This window comes from Mustela nivalis (genome assembly GCF_964662115.1).
Source record: "Mustela nivalis genome assembly, chromosome: 2".
Taxonomy (NCBI): Eukaryota; Metazoa; Chordata; class Mammalia; order Carnivora; family Mustelidae; genus Mustela; species Mustela nivalis.
The window spans coordinates 21,838,363-21,852,299 of NC_139021.1; the positions used below are offsets into that span (position 1 = coordinate 21,838,363).

Consider the following 13,937-nt stretch of genomic DNA (forward strand, 5'->3'; position numbering starts at 1 on the left):
GAGGACGTGGGGAGTTCGAGAGGAGAAGGGAGTTGGGGTAAATTGGAAGGGAAGGTGAATCATGAGAGACTATGGACTCTGAAAAACAATCTGAGGGGTTTGAAGAGGCGAGGGGGTGGGAGGTTGGGGTCAAGTGGTGGGTATTATAGAGGGCACGGATTGCATGGAGCACTGGGTGTGGTGAAAAAATAATGAATACTGTTATGCTGAAAATAAATTAATTTTTAAAAATAGAAGAAAAATTTAGATAATTTTTAGACATACACATATAAATAACGTAAAGAAACTAGACATCTATCAAGTTAAATCAAGGAAAAGAAAATATATAAACAATATTAAAATGAGAAAGTAGCTAGAATAAACAAGAGAATGTTAATGTGAAACTGTCATGTTCCAATGTATGGTAATAGATTGGAAAATTTCTATTAGATGGCTGACTTCGGAAAAACATAAAAGACCAAAATTTGCTGGAGCAGTAGAAATTTTGAGTACCTCAAAAACTGAGGAGGAAGCTAATAAATATATTTTTTAAATTATTTCCAAGAATGTCTCCAAACCTAGATAGTTTGCCAGGGACTTCTTTTAAAAAAGGAAGAGATAATTACAGTGTTATATAAATTATTTCTATTTTTTTATTAAAATAAGGTACCATTAAAACTAAAGTTTTCATTTTAATATGCATAACTCTAATTCAAAAACTTAGAAAAGTAGCTCCAAACAAAACTATCAATTTCAATCATCAATAAAGATAAAAAATCCTAATGGATGTACAAGTGACCCAGATTGAGCAAGGCATTGAAAGAATGGTCCACCACAGGCTAGGCTATTTGAGGGGCACAGTAATGACAGTTCAGGAATTTGAGCCCCTGAATTAGAATGCCTGCCCACTTACAAGGTGTGTTACTCAAGTAGAGTACTTGACTCTGCATTTCAGATTCCTCATCTCTATAGTGCAATTAATAAGAGGAAGACCTACCTCTCAGGGATTTTGACAGGATTAAGGAAGGTAACACAACGGCAACCACTCATCACAGCTTCTGGCGCATAATAAGCATTAAGGAGATGATGCCAGGTGATTTCTAGCACCATAATGATGGCATTACGATGGCAGAAATGCAAAGACCATATCATATTAGGAAATCTCTGAATATGAAACACATCAACAATGAGTCAAAAAATTTTAAGAGTGTGTTTAAAAGAAAAAATACTTGATAAAAATCAGTAAGTATCCTTGGTTATTTGTTAATCATTTAAAAACCTCATTCACATAATGAAAATACTTACCCTCTCAGGAAACATTTCATTTAACAGCTAGAGAGTTGGACAGAAGATTTGATTTAGCATAAGATATTATGTAGTATCTTATAAATTATGAAACATATAGAAGAAGAGATATAATTATTGAAAAAGAAGAGAAATATGTTTTTTTTTTGCACAAGTGCGTGTTATCTCCTAGGAGATGGGAGGATGGTTGAGAGAGGAACAAAGGAAGTGGGTTGAGATACATTTAGAAGGAAAATGATGAGAATAAAATGAACCTGCAAAATGGAAAACTTTCCAGAATGCACAAAGTAACGACCTAGAAAAGAGGACATGCAAAAAAGGAAGACACCGCTCACCTCTGGAAAGAGTAAATCGAACACATCCTAATAACCCTGGCAAGAAATAGGCTGCCCCTTTATTAAAACATACAAATATGCCAACTAATTAAAATCACAAAACAAATTAGAGATAAATGGATAAATTGGGATAAATGGAGAAACATACCATTTTCCTAGAGGAGAAAACTGAGTATTTTAAAAAGATTTGTGTTTCCAAATTAACTTACATTCCAGTAAAATCATAATCCAATTTTGGAGAGAACTGAACACAATGATTTTCATGTTTAATTAGAATAATGAACAGAAATAAATGGGCTTTTCCTTTTTTCTGTTAAACAAGGAATAGTGAAGAAAGAACAACAGATATTGTGACACGTAGATCTACGTTAATTAAATGTGTTACTAATAACAGAGAAGAACAATACAGATCAATGAAATACCTTAGAACCAAACCCTTATTCTTTCAGAAATATTGATAATTGATTAAAGAAACATCAAAAATCAATGGAAGGAGTAATTAATTATTCCAGAAATAATGCTGAAAACTTTGTTAGCCATTTAGAAAAAGAATTTTTAGTCCTTAGAGCAAATCTAATCCCACACTGATTTAAAATTAAAGGCAAAATATTGAACAACAAAATGGTATTTATCTTCTCAGTAGACGGGGACCAAAGCACTAACATAATGAAAAAGCAATAAAAGAAGTCAGCTCAAATTGGAATGTTTGGTACAATTACATACATAAAATTTAAAACTTATCTACATCAAACTAAAAATTTAAAAGTAAACAATAAACTGAAAAAGTACTTAAAACAAATATAAGATGTTCAATATCCTAACTATATAAAGAGCTCCCAGAAATCAATATATAGCACTATAAACTTATCTAAAAGGAAGTGAATGGGAAACATTAACAGGCAAGCAGGAAATGCATCAACATAGGGAAATCTAGATTACTAATAAGCATGCAAAAAATATTTTAACGGTAACCAAAAAAATGAATAAAATAAAGCATATTCACCTATACATTAACAAAGATTTTTAAAAGATTAAAATAAGTTCTGGTAAAGATTTGGAGAATCATTCTTACACACAGTAGGCAGACATATGAATTGCTATCCAGCTTTCTGGATAGCAGTTTGGCAATATGCATCGAGAAGTAATAAAAATATTTATATCCTTCAATCAATTTTCCACTGTTGGGAATCTCTTTCAAGGGATTAACCAGAGAGGCAGGCCGACTTTTATTCATGAGTTTTCACTGCAGCATTGTCCATAGCAGGGAAAAAAAACTCCCTGAATTTCTAATAGAGAGATGGTTATGTAAATCACAGTGGAGCATATTATAGAATATTATTCAGGCATAAAAATGTTTTTGAAGAGTATTTGATGGCATAGTCAAAAGCATTCAGCATGCTCTCAGTTATGCTAAGGAAACGGAGTTATGAATAGAAAAATATATTGTACAAAAATACTGCACAATGTTATTAGAGGTTATTACTCGAATGTGGGATGGTGATCAATTTTATTTTGTTTCCTAATATTTTCCACTATATCTACAATGAGCTTACTCTGCACTTACTCAGTGCTTACAAAAAATAGGAAATCTTCCTTTAAAGGGGGAACTTGTATAACCCTCCTGCAGTGATATGAGATTTTTGCTTGTTTGCTTGTTTAATCAGAAAAGTCCTTTTAAGTAATACTCACCCACGACCTCGGCAATCATGAAAACAAAGCATATTCCTGAAGCAGCACAGAGTTTCCACTTGGCATAGACTTGCTTGTTTGCTCTGTTCTCTGTGGCCTTGGAGTTGTTGTGGCAGTGATAGATGGTTCCTGACTCCAGCTCCTCTGGCTTCTCTCCAGGACATTGATCTTTATTCAAGGCTTTCTGCTGGAGTTCCACACTGTGGATGAGTTTGACCAAAGCAAGAAGTGAGCATGGTTGCAAACAAATACGTCACTGTCAGCCCTGCCCATTCTCAGAACTGAGATTGGGACATCTGCTAACTAGCTGGAAAGTTGCTGTTCACAGCTCCTTCCACAAGAAATATCCAGTGTAAGGAACAAGTAAGAAATTTCCTTCAAATTCTCAACTACTAAAGGTTTTGCTTTTATTCACCCAAGGTCTTATTCAGTCTATACCAGCAATGACTAAGAAATGTCAGAGGAACAGGTGAAGGGAAGCAGATACACTTTGATGCATTTCCTTCCAAATTACTGGGCTTTGAAAAGATTTTGGATCCTGTGTTACAAATTAAAAAGGGGGGAGTGGGCAGGGCAATATTGGCTATGTGCATGGAAGCCAGGTTGATGATTCAAATACTCACTATTAAATGCCAAAATTCTCCCATTCTCCACAACAGTAGTGTTAATAGATCATTTTCTCCTTCTGCTGAATCCATGTGGACTCTCAGAAACCATCTTAACACAGCTTTGCAGACGATCTCTCTCAATCTATCAAATCTGTATTGGGAGTTGAACTTACTTATACTTCCTAAAGCAGGCAGCACCTGTCAGTTCTTCTCAAATATAAAGCATTATTTGGAACCATGTATAGAACTCTAGAATTTCGTAGATGGAAAGATTACACAGATAACATTAAGTCCAAATCACAGTGGAGCATATTATAGAATATTATATAGTTTTTTACCTGAAGTGATCAAAGTTCAGAGAGGTTAAGTAATTGCCTGAGGCCAAATAATCAAGAAACAGTAGAACTGGGATTCTAAGTCTAGTGTTTTTTCCACTGGGTTCCACCCTGCCTCCCTACCTGAATTTCAGGACACCTGAAACCAAACTTTACTGATGCCAGTATCAATGTCCATGGATCTTGAGCTGATCAGACTTTCATTTCCTTAATAAACTTATTAGAAGAGATTAATAGGATTCTTAGAATTAAGAAATTAGATTTTATGACTTTGAAAGGTATAAAAAGAAAAATAAATTCACCTCCACTTGGAGAGCTCATTTGTCTTATCACCATCTGGAATTAAAGCTCTGAAGGTTTTGGCTTAGATTATGATAATTATTATGACTCTAATTATCATTATATTTGGGTTTTTCCTGAATAAACTAACGTATACATTCATTACAGAAAATCTAGAATTACAGAAAAGCAACAAAGCAAGGGGAAAATCACTGGTAACCTTACTTCCAAAAGATAATTTTTACTGATATTTTTGTGCTTAGCTTTGTAATATATAAACACGCTTTTTAAAAACATAATCAGAATGTGTAATTAGCATGTTTTTGGTTAAAAGTACTGAAAACAAAGCTCATGCTATTCAATGGGAATTATTGGTTCTGCAACTGAAAACATTGATATGTATCAGTCTTTAGCCTGATTTAGGAATCCACATGCATCCTTCTGCATTCTCAAGTATACTTTAACCGCAGGCTGGTTTTCCCCATGGTAGTGAAATGGCTGCCCCGGGTAATCAGAATTGTGCACCTGCCTTGTCTTATACAAGCAGAGAGAGTGTCCATTCTCAATACCTAAGCAAGAGTCCTGGGTTGCATGCTGATTTGGCCAAATGAGAACCAACCTTTATAGCCAGAGGAATGTGGATGGGCTCATTGGCTTAGACCTTGTTATAATCAGATTGGCTAATCCCTACCATGCTGACTCCTGGAGCTGAGATTGGGGTAGATCCTACCCAAATCATACGACTGCAACTCAGTGGGGACAGGCTGAAATGGGTTATGGATGAAATGACAGTGTCACCCTAGGATCCTACTGAAGATACAGCTTTGGAACATGATTCTTAGCTAAATGTGTTGTTGCCATTTTCTCAATTTATTAAATACTCTACACTATTATTTCTAACATATAGAGAGCACTGTATCTAATAGAAATATGTCATACATAATGAACTGATTTCCTCTTATTAAACACTTCATTCTTTCCCAGTTGTTTGCTCATATAGGTGGGGCTGTTGATCTTTATGGTTAATCTTTACTCAGTATATTATTATCTTCTCAAAATGTAACTGTAAAAGGGGAATTATTTGGTCAACAGGTATCTCTATTTTTAAGGATTTTTGTATATATCACCAAATTGACTTTGGAATGTTTGTACTGATAATGTTAATAGCACTAAGGATTTTGAACATTCTAACAGTTGCAAATAATCTCCTTTGCTGGAATAGGAACCATTTGGCAAAAAGCACCTAGACTATTTGTATCTAAACATTCTTGCCTTTGCAATGTGATACATACCCTGATAATAACAAATATATCATGTAGTAGTGTGGGTCACGAATGACCATCAACTCAGAGGAGCCTGAGAACCAAAAAGAAAGCATGATAGAGGTTTCCTCTTCCTTCATGCTGAGAAGGCAACATGAGCAAGTCAGGGTCACTGATTGTTCCAACAGTATTCATATGACCACTGATTTGCTGATGTCATGTGAAGCTTTGCTTTATTTATATTTTTCATGAATCTTGTGGCCAGAGAAAACCAGGTGGTAAGTAAGGAGGAGAAAGAACTTATTCTGGAGCAGTGCAGAAGTCAGACCAAGGCAGGAATCCTACTAAGGGTACAGCCTCAGGGCAATGCCACAGGAAGAAAAGGCAAGAAACCTGGCCAATTTTTTACCTTTAAATACTGTTTTGTTGTCCTAGACTCTAATATTAACTTACTTTGAGCTGAGATTGCTCCTTGAAATACTAAGCAAGAGATCCACAAGTGGGCTTCAGAGGCTCCATAAAAATTGGATCCTGTAGGATTTTTTTATACCAGTTGGTGTCATCTGCAAATAGTATTAAATTTTATTTCTTCCTTTCCAATCTGGATGCTTTTTATTTTTATTTTTATTTTTATTTTTATTTTTATCTTACCTGTTTTCCCTGGCTAGAACACACAGTAAAATCGGCATCCTTGTCTTGTTCCTGATGTTAAGGGAAAGCTTTCAGATCTTTACTACTAAGTTTAATGTTAGCTTCATGGATGCTTTTTATCAGGTTGAAGAAGTTCCCTTCTATTCTTTGTTTGGTGAATGTCACCATAATGAAATGCTGTTGAGTCTTATCGAATGCTTTTTCTGCATCTAGTGAGATAATCATATGGTGGGTTTTGTCTTTTATTCTATTAATGTGGTATATTACTTTCATTGTATTTCAAATGTTAAATCAAATATGCATTACTGGGATAAATCTGACTTCACCATAGTTCATAATTTTTTTATATCTTGTGTTCAGTTTGTTAGTGTTGGGTAGAGGGATTTTTGAATTTATGTTTATTTATAAGGTGTATTGATGTATAGTTTTATTTTCTTGTGGTATCTTTTTATTTTGCTATAAATGAAATATTGAAATATAGAATAAGTTGGAAAATGTTCATTCCGTTTTCTTTTTTGGAAGAATTTGTGAAGAATTGGTATTAATTCTACTTTATGTATTTGGTAAAGACCACCAGTGAAGACATCTGGGTTTAGAATTTTCTTTGCATGGAGTTTCCTTATTACTAAGTTTTGGTTTAGTTATTTATTTGTTATAGATCTTGGATTGTCTCTTTTCTCTTGAGTTAGTTTGGTAGTTTGTATCTTTCTCTATCTTCAACATTTCATCTAATATTATATATATGCTATGTATGCAACTTACCTTTAAATCAGTTAAGAGAAGAAAGAGTAAATATGCTGTCTTTCATAATTACCTTTACTGATGCTATTTGGCCTTTGTGTGTTGATTCAAGTTAATGCCTGTTGTCATTTATTTTCAGTCTGAAATTTTTCCCTAGTGAGTATGCTAGCAAAAATTTTCTCAGTTTTTGCTCATCTGGGAAATGTCTTCATTTTACCTTTGTTTTAGAAGATAGATTTGCTGGATATAAACTGATTGGTTGGCAGTTCTTTTTTTCTTTTAGCCCTTTGAATATGTCATTCCCCTGCCTTCCAGGTACTTTGTTTCTGCTAGAAGTCAGACGTTGATCTTACGGAGGTGCTTTTGAATATGATGAATCTTTTTTTCTCTTTAGATGCTTTCAAGAATTTTTCTGTGTGTTTTGCTTTCAGTATTTTCACTATAATATGTCAGAGTGTAGATCTGTTTTCTTTTATTCTTCTTAGAGCCTGTTAACCATTGTGGATGTGTAAATTAATACTGTCACCAAATTTTGGAAAATTCTAACCATTATTTCTTCGAATATTTTGAATATTCTCAAAATGTATTGCATATTTCTCTCCTCCTTTTTCTCCTCTCCTTCTGGTCTTCCCATTACATGTGTGTTAGGGCATTTGATGATGTGCCACATTTCCTTGAGGTTTTGTTACTTTTTCCTCCTTGTTTTCTTCTCTGTGTTCTTATGTTGCATATCTGTTGATCTATCTTCAAGTTCACTGATTATTCTGTCAGTTCATATCTACTGGTGAGCCCCTTTAGCAAATTTTTTATTCCACTTAATGTACTTTGAACCTCAGAATTTCCATTTGGCTCTTTTTTTATATAATTTCTTTCTCTTTATTGACATTTTTTGATGAGACACTGCCATCAAATCTCTCTTTAATTTTTTAAACATGATTTCATTTAATTCTTCAATCATATTTATAATGACTACTCTGAAGTCTCTGAATGCTAAGTCCAACATCTGGGCTCTTTTAAAGGTAGTTTCTATTACCTGCTCTTTTTACTGTGTTTGGGTTATTTTTTGCTGTTTCTTTCCAGGTCTTATAATATTTAACCTGAAATTGGATGTTTTAGATAATACACAGTAACAATTCTGTATTCTGATTCCTAAAGATCCATTGCTGCTGATGTTTACTTGTTTGCTCTATTATTTGCTTAATATTGCTTATTTGTCTAATTAAGTGGACTCTCTTTCCTCTGATGTCCCCTACATGAGGAATGTCTGTTATTCTTCCCAAGAGGGTGCAGCCTTGGCATACACAGAGTCATCTTTATCTCCTCCACCCAGCCCAAGGATGCTGATCATTTTAATTATGTTTGCTTTGACTGTCTCTTCCCGTGGTCTCACTGTTAAGCTTCTGGCTGCTCTGCCTAAATAGGTATCACATCCAACTGTTGACCTACTTAATCAGTTATTGATGACTGTCTTCAACAATGCCGTAAGGCATAAATTACTCCACAATCTGATCCAGTGAAAGCTGGTCAAGTTGCTATAACAAAATATCACAGACCTGATAGCTTAAACAACAGAAAGTTATTTTCTCATGGTTTTGGAGACTCAAACTCCATGATTAAGATACTGGAAAATTCAGTTTCTGGCAAAAGCTCTCTTCCTGGTATGTAAATGGCTACTTTGCTATATCCTCACCTGATGGAGAGAGATCTCTGGTATCTTTTCCTCTTATGAAGACACCAGTTCTACCATATCAGGGCTCCATTCAAATGACTTCATTTAACCTTAACCAGGCTTTTAAAGGTCCTGTCTCCAGCATAGTCACATGGAGTTCAGGCTTCAAAATTTGAATTTGGGAGGGAGGGATGTAGCAGGTTCCTTTAAGGGGGAAAAGTTTGAGGTCATGGGAAGGAGAATGAAGACTAACCAAAAGCCATTATAAAGCTCCTACACATGTGAGTAAAGCCATCTTGGAACTTTTTCCACATCCCAGACACCAGCAGAATACAGCCCCGTGAACAAACCTCACTGACCCAAGAATTATAAATAATAAAATGATTGCTGTTGAAGCTATTACATTCTGAGACTAGTTGGTAGCCCAGCAGTAGATAAATGAAACACTTCTTTTGTAGAATTAGAGAATAAAAATTCCTTCAGGTTAAGTTTCTCAATAGCTGTTGACAATTTAAATTGAAACCTGATTATAAGTAGAAAAGAGAAGGAAGGAGAAAAGAGGAGTATCAGAGGACAAAGTTGTCTGGGAAATAGAGATAGAATAAAATATATGAGAAAGGTGGTTGGGGAAGATGGTAAAAGGAAGCAAATAAGAAATCAAGGTCCATGTGTCCTCAGAAATAGATTAGGGATTCAGGAGACCACAAGGTGAAAATGTGTGGGAAGGAGAGGTGGAAGAGGAATAAGCTGACACTAAATTCACAAACAGAAGGCATGGGTTCAGATCCCAGCTCTGTCATAATTAGACATCTGACCTTAAGAAAGACAATTCTTCTCTTTGGCATTCAGGTTCCTAACTGGTAAAATAAGGGAGGGATTGGCATAAATCATCTCTCCCAGGTATAACTCTTTCTATATGAAAAGAAAATAAAGATGTGTTTGATAGTTTCTCTCATCAACATATCCTGAAAATCATACCCATTTAGGAAGGGAAAGAGACCCTGTAACTATAAATGGTTGGCCTTATTTGTGTAACAGAGCATTAATGGTCTATTTTAATGAGAAGGGAAATAGTGTTATTTTGATAATGTAGAGATGCTCTATTAACAGTGCCTATAGTAAAAACAATTTGTTGTCTAAAATTTGTGCCTCACCTAACATGAGATTTTGTTATTTGTGGTCTTAATAAATCACATCTAATAGAAAATAGTTCTTAAAATGTGAGATAATAGATATGCTAGATTCTATCATGTATTTTTTATTAATTATTTTTATTAACATATAATGTATTATTTGCCCCAGGGATACAGGTCTGTGTATCATATATTTTTAAAACAAAATTATAAAGATCCTATAAAAAAAAGTCCCTTTGCAGTTGTTCAAACATTTGATGCTATCAAACACAATGTTGCTACTCTTCAGAATATGAATTTAGTTCCACGAAACAAACACAAACATTACACATACTACTAATGGGTATGTATTCTCCTAAGCTCTGCTCCTAACCATGAAATCATTTTAGATTTCCGTTCATTCATCTGTACTAAGCATGTCTCTCTTTGCTCCTCATTCAGATTGAATTCCCCAAACACACAAAACTCTTATTCTTAAATGTGTCTGTTTTTACCAGGCAAATTATCTCAGACTGGAAAATGTCCCCTAACTGTATTTTCTATGAGGAGTTTTCCTAACTTTCCTCTAACTCACTTTCATTTTTCAGTTCTTACTCTATCACTTCTGAAATGCTTTCTCTGACCCCTCAAGTCTAGCTAACGCCTAAGTTCCTTTGAGATCTTCTCATTACACACCTCCAGAATGACACTTCTATGGTATTTTGCAATTGCCTCTTTTCTATGTGCATTCCATGTTAGGCTCAAAGTTTCAAGAGGACAAAGATCTGAGAGTAGACGTGTTTTCCTCCTGTTACGTATTGGGTGTGTTTAATTAATAGTAGTTCATTAAGAGGAAGATGAATGAATGTGGTACTGTGCATGTTGTACTGTGGAGCTAGTAGATGGAACCAGAACTACGTAGGACATTAAACCCAGCTATATTCATTATGGTTGTGTACATCTGATTATGGCATTTCATGATTAAGAAGACAGCAATTGGTTTAAAAATCAACGCAACCCCAATTCTGTCACATAGTTGAAAAGCCTTACTTTTTTTCTAAATATAATTTAGTAAAATTTACTTAGAACTTTAAAAATGGGAAGAATTGAGGAAAAGAAAGGCAAGCAGATTAGATCATGCATGCCTGCTTTCTGAAAGATAAACTACAGATGAAAAATATATTAATAAAATGTATCCTTTGTGTACTTAATAATATTTAAGGAATCAAATCCTACATTTTTCAGGATATGGATCATACAGGTCAGTGCTTATCCGATATTGCAAAATGCTCCTGAGTTGCATAGCAAAAGTTTCTGATTTTGAAGCAATAGGATCTAAGGATTGATTGAATACTCAAGACACAGAAAGTCATGAAGCAGAAACAGATATCAGTTACCTGTCTAGGGTGAAGGCATACATCTTAGTGGCTCTGTCATTCACAAGGTAAGTTCTTTCCAGAAACTCCATGGTGGTCAGAAGGAGAGCTTCTGCTGTTGTTTGTGGTGGTTGTGGCTTCTGCTGTTTTTACCTCACTGCCCAGTTTGGGAAGCAAAGCAGCCTTACAATCATTCACATACTTTCTAAAGAAAACAATAAAAAGGCTTCTGGGCTTTAGAGTAACGAGCCTTCTACATCAATGTTCTTGGTAGGTGTGCCAAAATTACAGCCTTCTTGGACCATCATTGGGTCCCGTTCTCTCACCCACAGAAACTCCTTTCCTACAGAGACCTGCAGGAAGGATCAGGTGAAGCCTGTGCGTGTGTGTGTGTGTTTCTGTGTGTGTGTGTCTGTGTGTCTCCGTGTCTGTCTGTGTGTCTGTGTGTATATGCGCGCAAGTGTGCTTCTGATGCAATCTGATTCCACTGTTTGCTGAGAGGTAGAGGAGCTCCGCGGCTTCCTGCTAATTGCTGAGGTAGAGATTTGGTCTTCAAAACACACCTGGGTGAGCTGTAGACACCCTTCTGGGCGCTAGTCTCATGTTTTTCCCTTTCTTTTCCTTTCCGTGTTTTGGGGGGAACCTTTCTCTCAACCTAAAGACATTTCTCCTGAGATTTAGTTCTAAGATGACCTCTAAGCAGCTGTCAGGATTTACTTCTCCTCTCCTAGGACCATTTTCGGTTTTCACTACTGAAGGGAGGACATGGGTCATTAGTTGCTATGGTCTGTAATCTGAAACAGTTCCTGGTGTGGCAGCTTTGAAGCCCTTCTGACAGGCAGAAAAAGGGCAGACTCAGCTTCTAAATAAATTACAGCCCTCAGTCATACCTACAAGAACTGGAATGATCTGTCTTCTCCCTGGCTAGGGTATCCTTTGTTGAGGATAAAAGACTCACCCAAGGAAACCCTATCAGGCAAACAAATCACAACTCAGAAACAGCATCTTCTGATTTAATCCCGAAGGACCTTCAACCCGCAAACTTGTAGGAATTCACATTATATTTCATTATTAAGCATTTTCCTTTCCAAATAAGATAAGGGACTCTAACCTCACGGTAGCAGCCCTTTGTGGTAGGCATTTGTGAGGAGGCCAAAGAGCATCCAGGACCTGTACAGATGCACAAGGGCAGACTGGAGAGAAGGCCATAAATCCCTGACTGCTGAGTCCTCTTTCTTCTCCTTCTGTCAACACTCACTTCCTAGTGGGAAACTCAGACAGAGTAGTGGAGTCCAGGAATAGCCCACGTGCCCAGCATCTTGGGAATCTGCGCATCGTTCTGAGCAAGAGTCTGCCACGATGGCTTAGTGGGATAAATACTGTCTCTGAAAAAGAAAATGGGATTCGATGGCAATTCCAGCAGCAGTGAGAGGAGAGGTCACCTCTGCCCAATGGTGAGAGCCTCAGGTGTCCTATCACATCTGCAGTGAAGTTGTACCTCGTGTTTAAGGTTTCGAATAGTCTCAGCCATAAGATAAATTCTAAGGTCTTTCTGTATGACCCCATTGTCTAACCAATCATTAGCTTGGTTGGGACAGATGGAAACCAGAGAAATGGCTCTGGGAGGCCATTTTTTTCTTGCAGGAGAAATTCTGGGTCTGGCATTTCTAGAATAATCCAAAGCATTTCCTTCTCATATATCCTTACTCTTAACTTTACAAAATAATAGGTTATTCTGTGGGTACAAAGTAGGAAACCAGAAAAGAATTACGAACCCATCTGTGCAACACGCTGCAATGCTTTGCAGCTTGAATCATTTGTGAGTTGTTTCTAGAACATAGGAGAGAAATGGAATTCAAGTGAGTGAATGCCAGAAAGTGAACTGGGCTGAACTCCATTAGATGGAAGTGCAGAGGAAAGAAGATAAGCGATATTCAAATGCAGGAAAGAGAATGTATAGCGATAGCTATCAACAGGAAAAGAAAGAATCTGTAAGTTTGAGATTCTGCATCATAAGTTTTGGCACTAACACATATATAGATGCACAGACATATTCAGGTCTGTTCACGATTCTGTGAGCACAGAGATACATACTAGGTTGTTAATGTGAATTTCCTACGGGGCAAGAAGGGAGTGAGGATATACGGGAAGTGTAGGGGAGGACTGATACAGAAAAGGGTAAGGTGAAGAAGAGAGGGGAGGGGATGGGGACCCCAACAAAGGAGGAAAAAAACATATGTTCTGTGATCTCTGCTCTTTATTTATAAATTGAAATATATAAAATTGCCATTTGGTAGACCTAATGCAGTCTAAAATCAGCCATTTCCTATGATTTACTTAAATATATATTCACACACATACACAAACCTATAAAATGTGTATGTGTGCATGTGTGAGCCATTTAAAAATAAAAAATTTAATAGGCATATTTTTAAAGTATTAAGAAATTACTTTCACCAAATTTGTGGGAATTTCCAAGTGCCGCCCTTGAAAATAACTGCTCTAGTATAAACCAAAACTTCTGGTGTAAGTGGCATAAGAGTAGCAAACATTACAGCAAATAAAACTTTTGTGTTTAAAAAAAGTAAGTTTTCCT

The 13,937-nt window shown here is 36.0% G+C and overlaps 1 protein-coding gene across 3 annotated transcripts in view; it reads right to left on the reverse strand.

Annotated features, from left to right (window-relative positions):
- SLC30A8 (solute carrier family 30 member 8) overlaps positions 1 to 12,021 on the reverse strand; it is a 33,311-nt gene extending 21,290 nt beyond the window's left edge. For 2 of the 3 annotated variants that reach the window (XM_082718949.1, XM_082718948.1), the window contains exons 1-2: positions 11,363 to 12,021; positions 3,309 to 3,508 (exon numbers count right to left, since the gene is read on the reverse strand). In XM_082718949.1, coding sequence (XP_082575075.1) covers positions 3,309 to 3,508; positions 11,363 to 11,433 — 271 coding nt within the window. In that variant the 5' untranslated portion in view covers positions 11,434 to 12,021. The remainder of the gene's footprint in view (positions 1 to 3,308; positions 3,509 to 11,362) is intronic. The other variant, XM_082718947.1, reaches the window with a different exon arrangement.
- Between the last annotated feature and the right edge of the window lie 1,916 nt (positions 12,022 to 13,937).